This window comes from Paralichthys olivaceus, chromosome 20, assembly GCF_024713975.1.
Source record: "Paralichthys olivaceus isolate ysfri-2021 chromosome 20, ASM2471397v2, whole genome shotgun sequence".
NCBI classification, from domain to species: Eukaryota; Metazoa; Chordata; class Actinopteri; order Pleuronectiformes; family Paralichthyidae; genus Paralichthys; species Paralichthys olivaceus.
Window position 1 is genome coordinate 12452212 of NC_091112.1, and position 22789 is coordinate 12475000.

Here is a 22789-nt window from a genome sequence, read left to right on the forward strand (position 1 = left end):
TCTCAAGTGTAGTTGGACACAGCCCATGTAAATGATGGTCACAGGGCAAAAGTATGTCATACAAAAGTGTTTTATCCATTATGAGACCAAAACTAACTGAAACAAATGTTTGCAATGTAACAAAGATGTGAAATTTAGTTCTGACCATGTTCTGGACCTTCAGGTGTATAGATGCCCTAAAGGAAGAGCAATCAACAAGGGGTTACCCTCAAATAATGAGCTGAGAGTAGAAGACAAATGTTGACTTCGCTACACACATTAGTCCAGGAACATTGGAAATTGGAATGCTTTGAAATCTGGTGCTGTCATATTGCCCTCAGGATGACTTGGAATCACTTGATGATATCCTGACTTTTTATACCGTTAAATTTGCAAAATGGGTTTATGACCAAAAACCTGCAACGGTCTTGTCATTCCATGAATAAAATGCTGAGAATCAGCATATTAGCATTGTCATTGTGACCATATTAGCGAGCTGATAGCATTTAGTTCAAAGCACCTTATGTGCAGCCAGCCATGTTTCAGTAGGGAGTGACATACAAAGTTGGTACGTACGCTATATACAGATGGACAATATGACTGCTCGTCAAAACATGGAATATTTTGGCTTTGTTTCTGGATAGTGGGAGGATGTAAAGATGCGTCGTCCATGGCTATATACAGTATATGATTGGATACTTAAACATGGCCACATCAGCCGTTTTGATTTGTTGATATAGCTTTTGTACTTTGGACAAATACTATTGTCAGGTAAGATGACTATTGAGCCCTAACTAATCACTGACATGTAATTAGTAAGCTCTACTTTCCCAGAGTGCACCTAAGTCATTATACATCCAACACTGAGAGGTAACTTCATGAGCTATGTTAACTTCAGCAACACACTGTACTTACAGACCAGTCAAACACCAAATCCACAGAACATCTTTTATTTTAGGCTACAGAGTGACTGAGGATCTGTTTCACAGAGCAAAGACAAACTGTAGAGACAACGAATGAATTTTACTAAAAAAGTGACAGTTCTTTTAGATTCCTCTTCATTACTACACGACAATATGAATATACATTATGTACATTTGCTCATAGCAGGGAGGAACCGTTCCTCACTGACACTTCACACAGACGTCATACATATGCGAGGAGGATCGACTTGACGGGTCAGAGAATGTGCTGGAAATTGAGAACATTGTGTAGTAAACAGTATAAAGTTTAAACAGTGTTGGTCGCAAAATAACAATAACAATGCTCCAGAGGATTGCAGATGTAGACAGTAGTGGAGAGAGGTAAGTTAAAAGAGATTCTAGAGCTGTATCAAAATAGCCAAGCACATCACACCGTGATGCACACAGTGCAAAAATAACCAGGTATTATCTTATAATGCAGTAGAGAACTGGCTGATCCACTGAAACTGTGGACACCAAGAATTGTAAATACTGTAACTGAGTAAAAATGATAACTGGATGATTTATAAATGAAATTATCAAGTTTATCTGCTGGCAGGAAGTCTCCAAGCTCCTGCCAGAAACAAAGAAATGTAACAACACAGGTAAACCCTCATGTACGCACAGTTTTGTAGTGCTGTGAATGTGGGATTTTATTTCCATGAATGTAGCCCACCATCACTATGTGAATCCTTATTGTATCATGTTTTTGTTAGATTTTTAAATATCAGGGGACAAATCCTGGTCATTTGAGTAACAGGCAAAAAGCACAAACCTGACAAAAACTTACCTTCACCATTCATGCAATTACTACTCTTCGATCATCGTAAAATACCACATATGTCTGCATTGTTTTGTGTTAGTCTGCAGCGCCTCATCCTACCTCTCGTCAGCTGGCTTTGCCTCCAAATACGTATCTAAGGTCAGTTTTATTATTTCCCCACATTCAAAAGGGACAGCCATGAATTCAAAGTATGATTCAGCTAATGCAATGAGGGGACACGTGTCAACATACAGTATGTTAATTGGATTGCTGATCTTTGCCTGAGGGCAAGGCCTTAGTCTCTCCTGAGCATAGTGGGATAAGGGGCACTGGGGTGTGTGGTTGAAGTGTGTGTTTGTGTGTGTGTATGCTAATATCACAGTTAACTGTGCTCCCCCCTACATTCACTGTCCCTCCTCCTCACGTAGGAATTGGAAGACAGATGAGAAGTCCTTGTTAGCATAACCGCGGGAGCACATGACTCTGAAGATCTGGTGGGCGAGGGAACCCAGAGGGACCGGCGTCTTAGTGTTGGTGGCAGTGTTTTGGGCCAAACCCAGATCCTGGAAACAGAAAAAGAAAGATGGAGAATATGAGATAGGTAGACTAACGTTACAATCAATTTTTCTTTGTCTAATAGCTTCACATATTTATCCCAACTAGTGCAGTGTTCATTCTAAACATGTCTGTTATGAATGGACTGTTTTCTTGGCCTCTTGATGCTCTTCAGCTACTTCAGAATTATTCCAGTTATTCCCAAATCGTCATTTGTGAGTCCTCCTCAGTACTACAAGATACTGTCACTATTTATTGTCTGTGTGCTGGACGTTGTGTGCAGAGCTTTATATAAACAGTCTATGGTGCAGAGTGAAGTTAGAAAAATGTGTGCTGATCCTACCTGGTTTATCTGCAGTGAAGATTTTACAGTCACTGTTTTCAATACAATTAACTGAATTGGCTTTATGACTGTTCACACGTGTGGCTTATATATAAGTTAGAATTATTTACTGAGCTGCTGTTATTTTTTCATAAATTACATGTTGGTTATTTCAGAGTTGTGTTCAGCGATTGATAATCTTCAGACTAGAGTTTACAACTTGCACAATACTATAATAATTCCCATGGCTATTATCAATACACATGCCAAGTGTGAACCAGTTTAAGATGATTGGTTCACGAGATATGCGTTCCACATACAGACAGACATTTGTGGAATTAGTAGGTGGATTCTTTCAGATATTCTTGAGCTGACTGTATGTGATAGAACTGCATGGTCTGTGTATGCAGAGCAAACATTGTAAGTGATTTAACAGACACCTAGATGCATCATATAATAGACACACTAACCATTACAGGAGAGCTAAGGCAGTGACAGTAAAAATCAAGTTACACACAATAAGTCACAGATGGAGTGGTGACGAGGAGAGAGAATAGAGTCACAATGAGACAATAGAACAGTGAGACAATGACACAGTTGAGAGACTGACAAAAAAAGAGACTAAATAAAGAAAAGAACATTAGAGAGACTAGCAGCTGAAACGCTTAGTTAGTGTTTAATTAGTTAATAGAGGAATGGTGTAATTATTTCATCATCCTTTATCAAGCAAAGATGTGTGGATCTGTTAAGTTTAAGTTGATCTTAATGGTGAAATGAACATTTGTGTTTTGGACTGTTGGAATTGTGAAGATATCACTTTTGTTGTGGGTATTGTTTATTCATTTCAAACAAATACAGACTAAACAAAAAATACAAAAATTAACCTGTAAATGAAACAAAGAGTCTGAGACGATTCTTAAAAGAAAGTGTGACACAAAGACCTGTACCTTTGCCATTAGTGTGGTTCCAAAGCCGCCCTGGTAGTTGTTGGCAGAGGGGACTCCATCCATGACTCCAGGGACTGGGTTGTATGTGTCGCTAGACCAGCAACGACCTGAGGACATGTTGAGGATCTTTGCCAGCAGCTTTGGGTCCAAACCAAGTCTGGGACAAGAACAGGAAGACGACAAATCAGTATCTTCTTTGGTAATGTTATCTGGGAGATCCAGAGGTACTTCAGAGCAGATGCACACTGTAACATCACTGACTCTTGTCTATAAGAGGTAGAAAAAAGGGAAAAGATGTAATTGATGAACAGATTATTATACCTCCTTTTTACTTGTTAGGCTAAGTGAGGACATGGTAGAGGTAAGAAAGGAAAGAGGAATTATGCAAGAAGTCTGGAGGAACTGGAACGCCAATTATGGAATACATTTTCTCAACATGGAGAAAGATGGGTGTGGGGGCACCCTGTGATTGTAGTGACCCCCATTGAACCTTATTCCCGGCTGCGACCATTCTTCAGTGTTAATGGCTGAAGGCTTTGTAATGCCGGCTAATGCAGTATTGATGTTTACCGGCACATCTATCCTTCATCATCCCTTTTTCATGAAAAGAAAGAAGTGGAGGAGGAGAAGTGGTTAAGCAGCACAGGGGAGCCATAAACCTCGCTGTCACATACACAAGCATGCTCTTACTTTTGCTGCCCCATTTTACAGCAACCTACTTCTATATGCAAGAAGACAAATCTCCAGGCTGCGAAATGATTTTTTTTAAGAGGCAAAGAGAGGACAGACAGAAATAAGCAAGGGGCAGACAAACCAAGTGCCAAGCATTACAGCAGGGAGGGTGCAACAACAGCGTCTGTGTCAGTAGTTCAATCTGCCTGTGTAGTGCAGCTTTTGTATATTAACATTTTAAAGGCCAGTGTTAAGCTGACCACATCAAGCCCTGGCTGTCTCACTTCACTGTTACTTACAGGCCTATAACTCTATTCTGCTCTCTATATGACTATTAAACCATCATAGGTCCTTAAGGCCAGCAGCCTCCCCCCTCCCTCCACCTGGCTCTCATTCTGCTATTACTACCACAGTTTTTATTAGCTGTCTACCAACTAATTAAGAATGGGAATTGCATTTACACTCTCGCCATGTCTCCCTCTTCCTTTCCCCTTCGTCTCTTTTGTGTCCCCTCAGACACCCTCATTTAAAAAAAATGTATCTATTGATAATGTGGCATTAGCGACACTGTGTGTGTGTGTGTGTGTGTGTGTGTGTGTAAACATGTGTTCTAACTCATAGTTCTTTTTTAATGGCAGCCTTACTCATGATGGCTTTTTTTTTTGATTATGTCTCTAAGCATCTCCCTCAGTGTCCTGCCTCTCCTCTTCCTCCTCCCCCTTGTCTTCCATGCTGACACCTCCCTGTCTGAGGACTCTGGGGGACATATGTTTGACATCGCACACAACCCCCCCCCCCCCCCACATTTCTACGCTCCTCCCAGTGTTCTGGGTCAGCAGCTGAAAAGGTTACTGGCTGAGCTACAATAAAGCGCGTCCAAGCGCACAGATCGTTTGTTATAGCGACCAGAGACGCTGACGGGGAGCTGTTGTCCTCTGTTAACGATAAATCAATGAAGATCCCCTCCTGCTCCCCTCACACACTCACATACACACATACACACAGTCGTGGTTATTAGCTGACACGGTGGTGGTGTTCTTCGCCTGCGGTAATTTGCGTGGAGAAGAGGACATGTCACGCTTTAACAGGATTGACATGGGTAAACACACACACAGACATGAACACTAAAACAAACGAGTTGCTGTGTGATGCCACTGCAGATTAAGAAAATGTGAGAGAGATGGTGGTGGCAGTGGAAATAAAAGGGGAGGGCATTTAAGCGTTTATGTGCTGGGAGCTCGAGCAGGTGGAGTTCATTTGCAGCTCTGATATTAACTGTCTTTTCATGGCCATTAGCTCCTCATCCTGGGCTGTACCACGAGAGATGAAGCCCAACCCGTTCCCCATTTATTATTACATTAAAGAGCTAACGAGCACATATACACACAGAAGCATTTACTATTCCATTTAAAGAGGCAACAAGCACATTTATCACCCAACTTTAATCTTCATCAGAGCATATGCTCACAATTCGTTTGAGCTATGGTGAGAGTAGGAGGAGGTGTCTGTGTTCATGTGTGTTGTGGCAAACCTATTTCTGTCTTGACACAAAGGATCGTTCGATACCCTTTGATTCGCCTGTTGTTCTCCCGCTAAACAAATAAGGGAGTAAATGTGTGTTCCTACTTGTGTGCATCAATGGCCATATGTTTGTATGCATGAATGAGTGCAGGTACACAGGTGTGCGAGGTGAACCGTGAGCCGTAAAAGCCTCATATCCCTCCCTGAGCCAGTCGTCTATTTCTCTCGTCGTCTTCCTGTCCTTTTATCTTCAAGTGTATCATTAAAATCACCACTGCCCCTCTATGCTACAGCTTCTCATCCCCCTCCATCACCGACTGGCTGGCTGGCTGCATGCAGAAATTACATCAGGCAGGTAAGAGATGAAAGGATTAAAAGAAAAGAGACAAAATGATAAGGTAAAGCAAATAAAGATGGAGGGGAAAAACCTGAAAGAGAGGGAAAGAAAGAAAAGCAGAGAGAATGGGTGTGTATGTGTGTTTCAGAGCAAGTGTGTGCGTGCACTCATAATTGTCATGCATGGCCATTCCTTGCACTAAGAGAACGTCACGCTCTGTTGGAGACGGCCCAAGCTTCCATCTGAGATCAACAAATTAGCTCCACGAACAGAACTGTGTATGAGAGTGTGTTTGTGCGTCTGTCTGTGTGAGCAGGTAATGAGAGACACACACACACACACACACACACACACACACACACACACACACACACACTTGAAGAAAGGGCAGCTCTATCAGGCCCAAGTCCACCATGATAAAATGTTATTGCCATTTTCCTGTAAATTGGCTGTGAACGCTCAGTCGCCTTTGTCTTGGTCTGAGTCGTGTGTGTGTGTATCAGCACACCTAATACCTAAGAGAGCGTCCTCTCTGCATAAGAGGCCGCAATGCAGCATGGGAGATTTAAGGGTGTCGTCTCTCTCTAAACGATGATAGTCTTTGTCAAAGCCTCTAATAAAGCCCCAGAGGTCAACTAGTAAGAAGAGTGAAACACAGTACACATGTATACTCACACGACAACGACTGAATATGGGTCAGATGATATAAAGAATAATTCAAATTCTAAATTTGGGGATGCATTGGTTAATATTCTCAATGTTTTTTCAAGGCATACATTATAATGATGTGCACTGAGAGTATAGGAGCTGTTGTAGTTTGGTAGAAAACTGCTGTCTTCAGTGTCTCTGGATGTAAATTTGTGTATCTAAGTGTGTGAGTGTGTGAGCGCATCAGTGTGACAGTGTGGCAATGTGTAAATCTGTGTTGCTCCCTTAATGCCTCCATATTTCAGAGGTCTAGTGTTGGGATTTATGTGCAACTGCTCATGCCAATTTTCCTCCTGTGTCTCAGCACAGATAAATCAGCTGCACTAACACAGCTGCACGGGGCGAAGAGCAATGCACGCACATGTGCACATGCATGCACGCACACACGCAAAATTGGTCCACACACCATTTAAGCTGCAAAACCCATAAAATATATAGAGTAGACAGAGGAAACAGTCTATTATTGACGTGGGATATGTATAATCAGAGTAGGGAATAAATTCATACTTCCAAATGTGAAAATCTTATCTGACGAACCTGGTAATTTCATTCATATGAGGAATAACAGATGTGTAGACTTGATGTAGAAAAGATCATTTCCTTCCAAAAAAAAATAAAAAATCTGTACTGTGACTGTACTTTGGTTGACCCAAGCGTTTTGACTGTTACCATGCAATACTATGACCAAATCGGTATTCAAATGCTGTGTTTGAATAATATTTATTACCTCAACCAATGTTTTCTGCTGCATTTGTTTGTTAATTAGCAGGATGTTTAGGTGACTGATTTTAAGTGTATGTTCAATTTGATGCAGATCCAAATAAAAATTCTGATCTAATGAATTTAAATGTGGTTTCATAAGGGGACTGTTGAGGTAAACCAACTTTATTCATCATGAATCGGCATCATATAGAATAGGTATAAACTCAGACAAGACTTTAAAGCAAAGTGATTGTTTTGTTCGTCATAGCTAGGATCTAAAGTTACAGGGATTGACAAACAACCAGGACAAGTCACAACGACGCTACCATGTTGTCAAAAAAGTCAAAAGATATCTTAAAGTCCAGTTAGTATGCAATACAAAGTCAAGGACAAGGACTCAGTTATGATGCATAAACAAATACACATTTCTGAAAATGTAGGAGCAATCAAATTGAATGAGTACGAGTATGTTCTCCGTCCTTTTAAGCCATATCTGACTGTACTGGTCGAGGACTGCATATCCCATCATGCTCAGTGCTTTGGCCAATGAGGCTTTGTGCAAGGACAAGGCATGATGAATGATGGGATTTCTAGGTGGCGTTCAGTGACAGGGGTGTGACAGGATACTAGTGAGAGCTCAATCAGCAGATGTAAATCAGAGTCTGTGGCTCTGCCCCCTCATCCATCTCTCTCCAGCACAACCAGCTCTGACTCTGGGCTGGACTGACCCCTTTGCACCTCCATAAACTGCACAACCATGCACGGAAGCATGCACACATACAGACACACACATTTCTAAACCTGTATTGAAGCAGTAAACTGTCATAGTTACAGCCATATCACTGGTACAGTCATTTCTTTTATAGCGATGGCTATATCTAAGGCCGAGTTCAGAGTCGTATTAATGCGTGGCTAAATATGGGAGCATCAATTGTGCTTCTTTAAGTTCATGGTGCTTGTAATAACCAAATGTTTGGAAACATTTGTTGACTCAGGAGGATATGTCCACCTCTTCACATCCTTCACAGAGGAAAATGAACCTCAATGGACCTACTGCCTAAAACCCTGGCAACAGCCACTTTGAATAGCCCAGTCTAGTATCCCTGTGTCAGATTTTATACCTGTGCACTCCCATAATAATTGCAGTTGCTCATGTAAATGTAGCCACTGATGACTGTTTTTTTTTTTTTACCTTCAGCATAGCAGGCTGGAAGCAGCATAGCACAACACTGACGGACAATACCTGATGCCAAGGTTCATGGTTTCTGCAGTCCCAATCATCCCGATGGCCAGCAGCATGTTGTTGCAGATCTTTGCTGCCTGGTGAGGGTCAAAGAAGTAAAATATTTAGGTTTATAGCGTAATATTCATGATGCACTGCACAAATAGTATTCTTAGTGTAAAAGAAAAGATATACATATAAACATGTGCAAATAATATTTTAACCAGCAGTCAAAGATGTCTGTGTGCACTCACCTTATCAACATCCTGATTAACTGTATAAACAGGCAGTCTCCCTGAGGATTAAATACTTTGTCTTTGTGTGATTTAAATGTGTAAATTCTTCTTAATCTTTTACGCTATTTATACTTTTTTGAAACGTTTTTTCAGATGTATTATTCTGTAAGAATGATTATTAAATACATACACTTTTATGGATACAATATAACACATTATGTTTGTGTGTATGTTTGAATGAATAAAGAAAAATAATTATACATTTTCTTTGGTTTAAGTGCCTGGGATTTAGTTTCATTGTGCTTTTTATCTTTTTATCCATCCTTGTGTTGCTTTTTTTGCCATGACTGCAAAGCACTTTTGCTCAACTCCTGTTGATTTTAATGTGTTATATAAAAAAAACTGACTTGACTGGACTGAAATTAGCTAAATATTGTGTATAACCCCTTTGCCACCGGTTAAAATACCCACTAACACCCACTAACATCTGGCTTTTGTCTGCTGTGGCAATGGATACAATCGGCCTTCACTCCCAAGTCAAATGACTCTTTGGCAAGACTCAAAGGTGAGAGAGCTTCTCAGGTTTCGCTGCCTTCATTGAACATGATGCATCATGGAAAAGTAAGAGAGACAGACTCCTCCACTGGCAATGGGAAAGGAGTAAATCGCTTTTCTTAGTGGGTTTTACTGCATAAAAAGACGGCTAATTTTGTTGTAAATAAGGAATACGTTAGCAGAGACTGTTTGAAATGAAGATGCATGTGTGTGTTAGCATGTGTGAGTCTTTACCTGCCCGGTGCCGACCTGTCCACAATAGACAACATTGGCTCCCATGCAGGTCAGCAGCTCCTGTGCAGCGTTGTATTCTTCCTCCACTCCACCCACCATGAAGGTCAGTTTGGCCAAGCTGGCAGCCCCAACACCTAAACACACACACACAACACTTGTTAAAAGAGTTGAGCTTAGCTGAGGTGAACACGTACTTGATAGTATACACATTTGACATATTGATCCAGAGTAGCCCAGAGTAACCCAGACCTGCAACACACACGCATCTTTGTATAAAGTGGAATAGTGAGTTAAAATGTACAAATCTTTGAAAAGGTTTCTACTAATCATAGTCAGTGAGCAGTGTTAGTTAGTGGAAACACAAAAGAACACAATATATCAACTGTTTGACTGTTTCAACACTACCAACTGCATCTGAAAGGTCAGCTGTGTACTTTTCTGTGTGTGTGAGACTCATGGTGGGACAGGCGTGTTAAGTAGTTGTGCACCAGAGGGACAGAGGTATCTTTAAAAGCCGATTGTTGCCATCATCCACTGCACAACTCTCGTGGGAGCCTTTGCCTTTTGTCCTGTCACCCCTACTCTCGCTCTCACTCATACACACACACGCACGCACACACAAACACACATGCACGCACACACACACATGCACCAACAGCTGTGCCTGAGGCCATGTCCCCCCCCCCCCATGGGGGTATCATTGACAGGCGTGAGGGGTAATTAACTTTACACTTTATCATGTTCAATTAGGTGTCCCTCCCCATGCCTGATGGCTTAAGAAGCATGCCATGTTGTAGGAGGTAACCTCACCCCCCCCTCACCTCCCCACAGGGTCCATAATGTAGCAATAACCCCCCTTTTCAGCATGGCTTCTACCCAGCTGGCCTAAAGCTCTTATGCAATGGAACTGTCTGTTTAATGTTTCAGTGATGAGATCACAAACATTAACACAATTAATTTGTGGTAGTCATAATATATACTCTAAAAAACAAAATAATAATGTGTACATACAACAGTTTGGAAAGTACTACAGAGTGAAAAAGTTGAGGGAGGTCAAGAGAAGCATCTTTCAGGAAAATGTGCGCAAGTGACCGACTTTCTTCACAGGAAGGAAAGAGCGAAAGAGAGGAGGATGGAGAGGGAAGAGTTCAAATCTCTCTTTAGGGTGTTGTCTGGCTCTAATGAAAGGCCTCTTAATAGTAAAAGCCTAATAATGTTGGTGTTAATAATTAAAAGGGAATTACCAAGCACAAAAGAGCTGACATCACACTATCAGACATTACTGCAGTAGAAGAGGAGAGTTACTGTAGATTTCCATGACCCATAAACATGAATGTATCTCTTCTTTTTTTACCCTCCCCCTTCTTTAATTGGCAGCACTGTTGTCAAGTGTTCGATGATGCCACTTCACTGTATGTGTACACTGTGTGAGTGTCAGCGATGAGCTGTCAGTAGGCCATTAGGGCCACGTAATTAAGAGCAAAGCCCATGCTGCGGCAGCTGCCTACAGAGCAAGACCAACACACGCTTAACATAAGGCCGCCCCACACACCAATCATACACACATATGGTCCACAGACCACTGACATGATAGATTCAGCTCCTTTATGCTCTAGTTTATATGTCTTACTTTATTTTATATCAAGTTTTTATTCAGTAGAAGAGATTGTCGATGCTATTTTCTGTGACCAAATAAATAATTGTATTTACATGTAGGCCTCATGTAGTGTGTAAAGTACAGTGCTGAAGTAGCCGTAGCACTTCTCTCGATGCTGTCACAGTTAATGGAAGTCAAAGTTCAGCCAATTACATCAGTTTTGTTCTGACTGTACAACTATCCTTGTTTGTACGCAAACCATAACGTCACTTTAAAACATGTCATCACCTTAAATAAGTATTAAGAATTGTATTTATTTTAAGCCTATTTACATTAAGAGGGCTTGCCTTTTGTCCTCAGAGAAGTCCCCATAATGTGACTGAGTATACATAGAGTTCGAAGACAAAAACGAGCACACACACAAAAAGAGCAGGGTGACAACTGAGCTGGCTCATTAGTGGAGATCACTGTTTGCGGAGGACTAAAGAGGAGATTATTGATAACAGAGTCAACGTGCTGATCAATAGATCCCACTGAGAATAGAGGGAAGGAAGGATAGGGAGGAGAGAGAGGAAGAGAGAGAGAGAGAAGTAGAGGGAGACGTGGATATGACAAGAGAGAAGGAAAACAATCGTTCTCTCTCTACCTCCCAGCATTCCTCCCAACTCTCCCTCCCTCAAATTAACTAATCACCCATAATAAGCTCTTATGATCTGTAGTGGATTTCTATAAGCAGTGACACCAGGATGATGGAAGATCCTCTGGCTGGAAGAATAACACAGCATTAGCATAACAATGTATGTGCGTACGTGCGTGTGTGTATTCGGGCTATAAGTGACTCTGTGTATTGTGCAGTTGTGCTCGCAAGCGAGTCTTTGATAGTGTCTACACTTTTATCGTGTGTGTGTGTGTATGTCTGTGTTTCAGTGTGTATGTCTGTGGGTGTGTATGTCTGTGTGTGTGCATGCAGGGACGTCCTGTTCTTGGGCCGGTCCTGTCAGAGACGGATTAAAGAGGAATCCTAATGAGGTATCCCGAGCACCGGGTCTGCCGGCTCATCCATCCCAGCGGGAGTGACAGTCCTGGATCGTTAGCACTACACAACTACACGACGCCCCCTAGGGGGGGAGACAAGGTGTGCGTGTGTGTGTGTGTGTGTGTGTGTGTGTGTGAATGTGTCTGTCTGGGTGTGTGTGTTGGGGGGGCACCTATGATAGAAGATACAGGGTAGAGAGATGAAGAGGAAAGAGGAAAATAGGGATGAAGGTACTAAGAAAAACTAAGTTACGCTATATTATGGCACATCAAAATCTACTTAATGAATTCTAAACAATATAAATATGCAATGGTGATAAAAAAAAATAGGTACAGGGAAAGAAGATCAGACTGAGACTAAGGAAGAAAGTAATTTATGTCTGAGAAATGCTAGGCCTCTGCTAGGTCACTGTCTCTCATCCTAATCAGGTGAGTCCTTGGTGCCTACCTCGTCACCCCAAATGACCCAGCGGCAATATTATCTGCCCATGTGGAAGCTGGATGGACTATTAATGAAGTACTAATTTTAAGTAGCCTGACTGATATATTGGTTGGTCGATAATCTTGGCTGATATGAACCTTTTACAGAATTGGTATCTTCGTTTAAGTTTGCCAATATGTGCAGAATAAAACTTGTATTTTAAAGAATAATATATGCAGATTACATGTTTACTTAAAAAAAAAAAAATCTTAATGGGTTAGGGTCACGTTCTACATGCATGGTTGCATTTGTGTTTTCCTTTCATTTATGCAAATATCAAGCCTCATTGAAATTTCTTTGTGAAGGGTTTCACAGCATCATTGGAACCAGTGCTCTGTTTTAAATATATATATATGTATATATATATACATATATATATATCAGCTGATTTATCTGTATTAGAAATCTCTTACTCTCTTTTATCAGTATTGGCATCAGTTCCCAAATCCATATAAAATCCATATCGGTCAGGCGTTACCTTTAAGAGTGTGTAGCTGACAAGGGGCAGAATGAAAATTGCTGCCACATTACATCGTATGATGTATCAGTGTCTGTATGCGACTGTGTGTTTGTGTGCATGTGTAGTTGTGTGTGGCCCATGCTTCTTTGTAGTAGCAGACACTTTCAGACAGCTCCTTCCACTGATCTCCTCTATTAACAAGATTCAAGTTAATAAGCAAGCAATCAAACACGATTAGCACAGATGCTTAACAGCAGGCTTCTACACATCAGGCATTAACCATCAGCATGAGAGGGTGAAACTGGTTGCGTGAAGGAATAAGAAGATCAGAGCAACAACTTTGGTTTTGGCCTGTTTGTAGTCAACACTAAATTCATTAGCACTTCTTTCATCAACCCCAAAAGAATCAACCAAAGCAGTTCCTGACATCCTTGTAACTGTGTAAACTTGGGCTGTTTTGAAGTGGCACTTGTACATACAAAGTAAGCGGGAATGTCTGTGTACATCTGCATGCAGTATCTCTGTGTGTTTGTGTGTTCCTGTGTATGTGTGTGCGTGTACCATGCAGGGACAGGTGCAGATCCCAGAGCCGGCCGCCAATACGACGTCAGTTGGAGCTTCTGAGGCCGTGTCTTAGAGTTACGAGCTGCATGTAAACCAGTAGGCACTTTTTATTGGTGGTGGGTTTAAATTAAACTACATTTGTGAATATGAGGCTGCGCAAACACACACAATCACCGACACACATGCACACAAGAGGGGTTGTTCCCAGAGTTTGGTAATGAATGACGCATTTGACAGCATGCCACAACCGTGCTTTTTCCCCCCCAGAGTATATGGAAAAACACTGAGAGCAAAACAACACCTATAATATCATTAGCGCTGCTTCAAACACCTCATTTCCTCAAATGATAATGTAACTGTTTTTACAGCGAGGAATGGCAGGAGAGATTTAGGGATACGCCAGATCTAACGCCACACCTTCACGTCCAAATGTAGTTTGTGTAAACAAACTCAGGCTTTGGCAAGGCACTTCATTGTTTGCTACCAGGTTTTAAACTATGTGCACATGCAAGGTTTAAGTTTTGGCTCGGCTGCAGTCATCTATAATTCATACTGAGAGAGCTTTCACACTTAATAGTGTTACAGCCTTGAGTCAATGGGAGTTGAGTTCTTGCAGTGTAAGCCATGGGGGTAGGATGTTTACAGGCCAACAACGCAGCCTCATGTGGTCGACCATTATAATTACACCCAAGGGCAGAGATTTTTTTTTTCCTCAAACAAATTAAAAACCCAAACAGGCCCTGTAAAAAAGCGTAACGGATATCGAGTGAATAAGTCAAACAGTAAGAGGGTATGCGTTAACCAAAATCGCTCACATGCATAAAAACACACGAAAAACTTCAGCACTTTCAACAGTTTATCTGCCAACTTTGCTAATGCCCCTCTGTTATGTTAAAAACAGACTCTTTATCGGCTCCAGTTTACGAGCACAGAGCCATGAGAACTGACTCCAACACCCAAACGCTCCATGAGAACCTCGAGCAAATAGGCGACCGGAGAAAGTTTGGGTTTTGGAAAGAAAAGTAAAGGGGAAAGAGTCGGCACAGTTTCTTGTACGCAAATGTTACTCCAGCCTTAAGAGCTTTAGTTTGCAATGTCTGTTCACTGACCACCAGAACAGGCCTCATCATTATCGTCATTATCATCATCATCATCGTCATCATCATCATCATCATCATCAGTAACTGCTGTATTCCGTAGGGGGAGAGGCTGGTCAATGTTAGGTGACAGAGGATGGAGGGAGCAGGAGAGATCCACGATCAATCCCTTCCCCTGGCCCGATGAGACTCATCTAGGATTGAGCAAGTTAATAATGATCCCCAATTAGGCTGTTAGCAGGCAGGGACACAAAAACACACAAATCTACACACACTCAGTACATGGCTAAAGTGCAGAAACTGTCCTACAGACAGAATGCTAATTCCCTTTTAGATAAGTGACATGCAGTGTGACATTTGCACTATGTTTGACGGACAGAGACTTTTTGTATGACTCATACACCAGCTGGCTATTTGTCTGCAAACACACACGTGTATATGGACACATACAAGGACAGGCACACACACAACAGATGACACAGGGGCAGAGATGTAAGAGCCAGTCCCCAGCTGCTGTGGGTCTCCCTCCATCTGGAGCATAGGCTAGAATCCCCCTATAACCACCCCTCCATCATCTCCATCCCTGGTCACTTACACCCTCCCACTGGGCCCCCTCTACATTCTCCCTCAGTGTCACCAAAACCTGTCAGTGAAAGGCTTGTTATGCTAATCTAGTCTTTGGACCACTGACGCTCTCTAGTGCTGGTTAGCTATCAACATGACAGACTGCGACAGCAACCACTGCAACCCTGCACATCCAAACTGATTACTTAACTCAGTGTCAGAGAATGACTACTAACCTTCACTAAACTGCCCTCAGGCTCCCAGACTCATCCTCTCAATGATCCCCGTTCTCAGAGTGGATTATCAGGGCCAGTGTTCTCCGGCTCCTTCCTCTGACCAGACAGACTGACCAGGGGCATTTTTCACAATAACCTGCCAGATTAAAACTAAGGTGAAAGGCAAGTAAGATGTATCCAGAATCACTCTGTATCTGTTGCTTTTTATAATCCCAAATGTTTTCAGCAGTTTTCAACCATAAACCCCTCTCAGACATGAACTCAAATGTGAAAGGCAAATTTGTCTGGACAAAAATGTCTGGACCCAATTTTCTGGACATTTTTCTGGGTTCACTTCTGAAAAAGACAATTGCCTCATATCTTCTTTGCACAAATAAAAATGTAAAACTGCTTTATTCAGTGTTTTTGTTAACCAGATTTAATCACAGGATCCATTTGCTTTGCAGGGCAGGACACATCTAAAAGTATTTCGGCTCCTGGTAAAAACTTCCTAAATTTCTGCATCATATGAGAAACAAGCTTCGCCAACGTTAGTGAATCCTAGACTCACAGTCCCTGGAAAATATGTGAAAATTAAAAAAAAAGAAGCCCATGTCACAATGTTAAATAAAGTGAAGAAAATTTCCTGTATCCGCCCACTGATCTGCAAGTTTTATGGTACTCCATCCAGTAGTCTTTGAGTAATCCTGCATTAAATCAAACAAACTCACAAAAAAAACTTGGTGAAAACATATCCTCCTTAGTGGACGTAATTATTTGGATTTACCTTTGTTCCAACTATTTGTTGGAACCAGAGTGAGATAAAATCAGTGTTGATCTTTGCGGAAGAAGCTCCAGGCCCTGAATGCCTGGAGGGAGAGCTACAGCCAAGACCAGTCGGAAGAGGAATGGATTGGCAGCGCTGATTGACGAACCAACCGGTGCCAGGCTTGGCTCAAACAAGCCGCTGCAGGCTGGAGGATGACGTTCAAACTGTCAGCAAATGACACACTGCAATACTCAGGCTTCAGTGATGTGGTATGGATATGATTAGAGTGGTGTTGAGACTCAGCCTAAATGGGTAGTTAGCTGAGGATTATAAGGCCTCGCAAACAGGCAACATTACCCCGAGCGCACCGAAGCTCCTTCTCTCTTACGATTGCACCAATTGCTGACTTTCCCTGTGCTGGGAAAAACACAATGAAAGGTTTTTTAGAGCCTTTTTAAAGCCACCGTCCGTTAGCAAAGTGGCAGCCCACCATGGGCACAAAGACACAAATGCAAGCATTCTGGGTAATTACTGCTAACGACCCCGTCGCTTGTTAGCCAGACCTCCTATTTTTGCCATCGCTGTGCCAACACCCGAGCCTGTGACATCAGAGCTTGTTTTGTTGTGGGTCAACTTTGCATGTGGACACGTTTAATGACACCAGACAGTGGTACAAGTGTGTGTGTAAGCATATGTGGCATGCCTGAAAAGCCAATGTCTACGTTAACATAACTGCGTCTATTTGGGAGAGTGTTTGTATGAGGCCAAGACAATGGTCAAAGTGCAAAAAGGAAAGCCGATGAGAAGAAAGTGACATTTTTTTGATGACTCTTTAAGAAGGGTTAAGACTCTTCAATTCAGATGCCACAGTTTGCTACCAAACCTCTAGTGACGCACACAAAGCACAAATACACAATTCTGTGTAAACTACACCACCTCACCTACCACACATGAAAAGATTTATTTTATATCAAAAGAAAAATCTAAATTAAAAATAAAAAAGACACAGACGCCACAAAGAGAGAAGGCTGCATCTGCAAAAGTTTAAGACCACAGGAGATCACACCAAGTCTGTGCTCAGTGTGTCTGTGACTTTTCACTCAATCTGCTTCAAACCAAACTTATTTGGCTGAAGTAACTTAAATGTCAATGTAATCATATGTCTCCAAAAGATATTATATATATATATATATATATATATATATATATATATATTACTGTATTGCTGAGTCTCTGGATGCTCGCTGTTTGAATTAAAAATACATCTTTATGTATTATTGTGTATGATTTGTGAAAATAAAGTAATAACACAAGAACACCTCACACACACACACACACACACACACACACACACACACACACACACACACACACACACACACACACACACACACACATTAACCAATTCATGTCTAACCCTAACCTAACCACAATTCACATCTTATCCCTGACCTTACCCAGGACCTCAGAAATTAAGTTGAGCCTCATGGACCGGGTTTTGGTCCCCATAGGGTCTACTGGTCCTGAGAAGCTCAATTTAAGCTGTGCACATGCATACACCCCCTTATGATTCTGACAGTACCCTATTTGGGGTAGGGTGCCATCTCCTGGTTAGAACACAGCATTTAAACTCAGTTCCCACCCATAGATGTGTTAAGTGTGGTGAGGGGATGGGTGGGTAAATGGAGTGCAATAAGGTCTCCGCTATTTTCTGTTGGGTTGCCACAAAGTGGAACAATTTTTCATGACCTGTCACTACAGGTTTAACCTGGATTATCAGGGTCACACCATCGCCACCAGCCACCTTTCATTTCCTAGCTCAGAGTGGGGATGAGTGTTTCAGTGTGTGCATTTAGGGCTGCGACTAACCTTATTAATCTATCAGTCGACTTCCATTAAGATGTATCGAATAACTGTTTTGTCTATAAAATATCGTGTTAAAAATAGTGAAAAATGAATCATACCCATCTCAAGTTCCTTTTTTTTTTTTGACAGTCTGAACCTAAAATATTTTACATTTACAACAACATGAAACAGAGAGAATTCTTATATTTCAGTTGCTGGTGGTGGTTATGCATCATAAACAACTTCTCTACTACTTTATAATAACCTAGTTATGCACTTAAGGATGTCTAGAAGTGACATTGGGCGGGTGGGTGCATGCATATGCCGGGTGTATACATGTGCATGTGTGACAGAAGAGTGTCTGCAGAGCTGAGTGCAGAGGCCAGAGGTAGCAGGTAAATCATTGGTCATCTCAGGCTAGTAAAAGAGGCTTAGTTTAAAAGACAGCAGAGGAAGAACCTTCAGAGGACTGCACGCATGAACTGTGCACTGTCTATAGTATGTAAACAGTGTGTGTGTTAGCGGAGAGTAACAGGCTTAACGCTCTGATCTCAATGACTGCAGTCGGGCTGCTCTGTTGACGCCAGCTGGTAAACATGCCCGTGTGGGCCAAGTCTATGTTTGTATGGCAGAGGGAGGGAGCTGCAGTGTGTGTTGTGCATGGATGAAATGATTGGGCAATAAAAAGCAAATAGACCATGATCAGAGTGAGTAGTCTGATTTGCAGGAGTGTCAGGATGTGGAATACCTGAACTGCCCACCTGATTCCAAAGAAGCGTGTGTGTGGGGGTGTGTGTGTGTGTGTGTGTGTGTGTGTGTGAGAGAGAAAGAAAGTAAGACAGAGACAGAGAGATGGACAGTTTTACAGCGATGTGTCTCCTTCATTTCTTATCTCCCTCCTCTCCTCTCCTGCACTCAATGTGAGAGCAGTTTCTCTCCTCTTTATGGCTCTTTATCTGACATGAAAGGCACTAACATGGGATACCCGCCATTACGGCTCCATCAACATGAAAAGCTCTGACATGGGATTCTCCACCTTGGCTCAGCCCATTAAGGATGACTGGTGATCCTGTGCTCTGTCAAGAAGCCGTCACAGGCAGACAGCGCCAACATAATGAGGACTTAAAACCTTAACCTTGCCTTCAAGTCCCCCCCGGTCAAAAGCAGCAATAAAAATCTCCGGAGGGCACATACTGGCTGGCCTGTTCAGTAATTACAACTCATGTCCTAGCACTAACCAAAAAGGTCCCATAGTTTAGATATACAAAGGAGTGTAAGACAGTTGAGGGGTCATAGGCCTAACAGCATGATTCGTATTCTCCAATGAACAAACTATCCGTCTGATTCTGCTTTTGACACGTCACCTTGTTCTCTCATTTCCACTGAATATCCTCTTTGAGAAAGAAATAAACCCAGCAAAAGCATTTTAAAAAATGTTGTATCCTCTCTTTGGACACACCTTGGGGCTTCATTGGTGTAAGACAGCAAGTCAAAAAAAGGTGAACAAGATTAATTATTCTTTCCGCAACACATTACCTCCTGAAACCGGAGCATCCATGAACACGGCACCCATTTTCTCTGCAGCTGCTGCCATCTCTTTTGACACTGAGGGGTCAATGGTGGAAGAGTCAATCAACAGTGTTCCCTTCTTTACCTTCCTAAAGAAAGCAAAACAAATGGCATTAGTATTTCATGTATAAGAAGTTTTGTCAGGTCAAACCTGTTCTCTTTGTGTAGAGTTTAAGTAGAGGCAGGACAGGGTTAATTGCATGAGTGTCACACAGTGTGACAGTAAAATAGGCTCACTTGAGGATGCCATTTTGGCCAGTGTAGACGTCTATGACATTGGGACTTGACGGCAGCATTGTGATGATCCGATCTGCTTTTTCTGCCACTTCTGCTGGGGAGTCCACTACCTGAATGTTGGGAGTTATCATCAACACAAAATAAACACCTCGATGAACAAAGTGCAGGTATTATAGCTCTTATGTGTAACAACCTGTTGGCTAAGAAACACATACTTTGTTGGATCAGTTCAAAAAGGGTGTATGTGTATTCATTAGCTTGCAGATACTCATCAATATTGAGTGTATTCTTAACAGATTTGGCCTGTTCAAAATAAGATTAAATGTGCACATTTTACCTGAGCACCCAGGTCCTGCAGTTCCTTGGAGGACTCTGGGAAGTTGTCAGTGGCAATAACAGGATAACCGTTCTTTAACAGGTTTTTGGCCATGGGACTGCCCATGTTTCCCAGACCAACAAACCCCACTGGTGTTTTTGAAGCCATTGATCGCATTGACACTGAGGGAGGAAAAAAAAAAAAAACTTAATATGAAAAACAATTGTCTAACGAGTGTCGGTTCAATGTCAGTGAATTGGAAATGTAAATATTATGTTGGAAATTCTCTGATTAGGATCAATAACAACTGAGAAAATCTTAATCTTTCTGCTGTAACATACCAGCAGCTTTTGGGAAGTCTGGCCAAGCTATTAAACAATGCTGGCTCAGGCAAGGTTCAGCCAGGTTAACAGACACTAAACTCAGTGGAAACTCTGGCGGTGGGCCAACCAGACTACAACAACAGAATTAGACCAGGAGAGTTAAGACCTAACAGAAAGCCTTGCCTTGAATTCAACCAACCCTTTAAAGCATTCAGTAGATACTAGGGGTGTAACGGTACACAAAAATCATGGTTCGGTACGTTTTTGGTATGTTTCCAGTACAGAAGAAACAAGGAAGTGCAAATATTGTACTGGTTAACTATGGATGTGTCTTTCTCACCAAAGTAATTTTTTTTGAGAGTTAAATAACAAAATAAACACTAGTAAGATAAATATCCATTAAGGTGCAGCATGTAAAAAAAATAACTGCACTTAAACTGCACCATTATTGTATTGTATGATTTACTATATGTATTTTCATTTGGTGGTCCTGCTGGCACTAACAATGTCTCTGCTGTGGAGAACACTCTCATGCTAGGGACAGAGTTTATAAAGGGCTGGTGTGACTTGCAGTCAGACAAGTAGCCTTAGCACTCTGATTCACTTTGCAGTCCATATTTTGTCATTGCACCCACTTTCTCTAAACGGAGCTAAGAAGAGCACCATAGCATCCTTACAAATCATATATAAATGTATTCCAACAACTGGATCATATGAGAGGTTTTAATTATATTTTACTACTACATAATTATAACTACATGTTTCAGAAGTTACTACATGTAATGCAATTATAAAATCAAAGTATAATCAGAATAAGAATCAGCTTTATTGGCCATGTACATACTGTGCATACTTCAGAAATGCAAAAGATAAAAAACGGTTTATCTTTTGTTAATGCAGCTGGATTTAGGTCCAAGAACTTAATTGTCATTGTGCTAGCATGACAAAATTCTGAAAAGTGTGGTCCTCAAATTAAAGCATAGCTCTTAAAAAGATTTTCAAAAGAAATATTTCTATTCTATATTTTTTTAAATATAAGCATACTAAATATAAAATAAAGTCCTTATGTAACCAAAGGTTGAGGCATATAGTTCATATAGTTTCAGTAAAGTCACTGATATATATTAGTGTATTATAAATAATATGAATATTGCACAGTGCACGTAAGTAGTAGTATGATACATAAAGGGAGGGAGTGAGGGGACAGTGTTGGGGTGAGACTTCAGAGGGAAAACCGTCACAGAAATATGAGAATATAATATCCAGGATTCCAGGTTTATGAAGAGTTACGGGCTACATACATAGAAACATATCTACTACATGGGGGAGGTCCCTGAATTTCAGGTAGCATCATCCAAATCAATATCCACTGTTCCTGATTCAGAAACTTATAGCTGTGTGTTGTATTGTGGTATGGGACAATAGGAGAGGAGATTGAGGAGGCTTTGTGGCAGTGTTGGACTCCACGACTAATCCATGTTTGTGTGTTGTGTCCAGCAAACTGCAGTATTGTGACTGGCAACACGTCAAGCTAATCAATATAGAGTGAAACCCTACATGGATACAACATATTTACCATAGACTGTAGATATTTACATATAGAGGTCTTTGAAGAGATGCTTTGTGGGTGAGGATTAGCTATAGCCGGCTTCACATATCACTCATTACGCACAGTTTCCATGAGTGAGACGCACAGAGCAGGTGTCCGAACTCAGGGACACTGTGTCCACTCTGAAACCCTGAGCTAACAGGGACAGGGGTTGTTCATACTTTCCTCAGAGGGCTAACAACCTAGCTAACAGGCTGGAGCTCCGCTAGCATTTCACCCCCAGGACACACACATGCACACGAAACAAGGGGAAACCGACAACATGAAGCGAATACGTTACCGTGGGCAAGGTCGACATGCTTATTCCAGCGTAACAATACATTTCGTGACCCTCTAAACAGCGCAGCCATGCTTCTTTGCCTTGACCTCGGCGCACAGTGACAGCTGTCAAAC

The 22789-nt window shown here is 41.6% G+C and overlaps 1 protein-coding gene across 1 annotated transcript in view; it reads right to left on the reverse strand.

Moving 5' to 3' along the window:
- Positions 1 to 913: 913 nt before the first annotated feature.
- hibadha (3-hydroxyisobutyrate dehydrogenase a) overlaps positions 914 to 22789 on the reverse strand; it is a 21934-nt gene continuing 58 nt past the window's right edge. The window contains exons 1-8 of the mRNA XM_020090667.2: positions 22677 to 22789; positions 20486 to 20646; positions 20149 to 20258; positions 19879 to 20000; positions 9716 to 9849; positions 8712 to 8788; positions 3529 to 3685; positions 914 to 2267 (exon numbers count right to left, since the gene is read on the reverse strand). The exon at positions 22677 to 22789 is cut by the window's right edge and continues 58 nt beyond it. Of these exons, the coding sequence (XP_019946226.2) occupies positions 2109 to 2267; positions 3529 to 3685; positions 8712 to 8788; positions 9716 to 9849; positions 19879 to 20000; positions 20149 to 20258; positions 20486 to 20646; positions 22677 to 22746 (990 nt within the window). The 5' untranslated portion in view covers positions 22747 to 22789 and the 3' untranslated portion in view covers positions 914 to 2108. The remainder of the gene's footprint in view (positions 2268 to 3528; positions 3686 to 8711; positions 8789 to 9715; positions 9850 to 19878; positions 20001 to 20148; positions 20259 to 20485; positions 20647 to 22676) is intronic.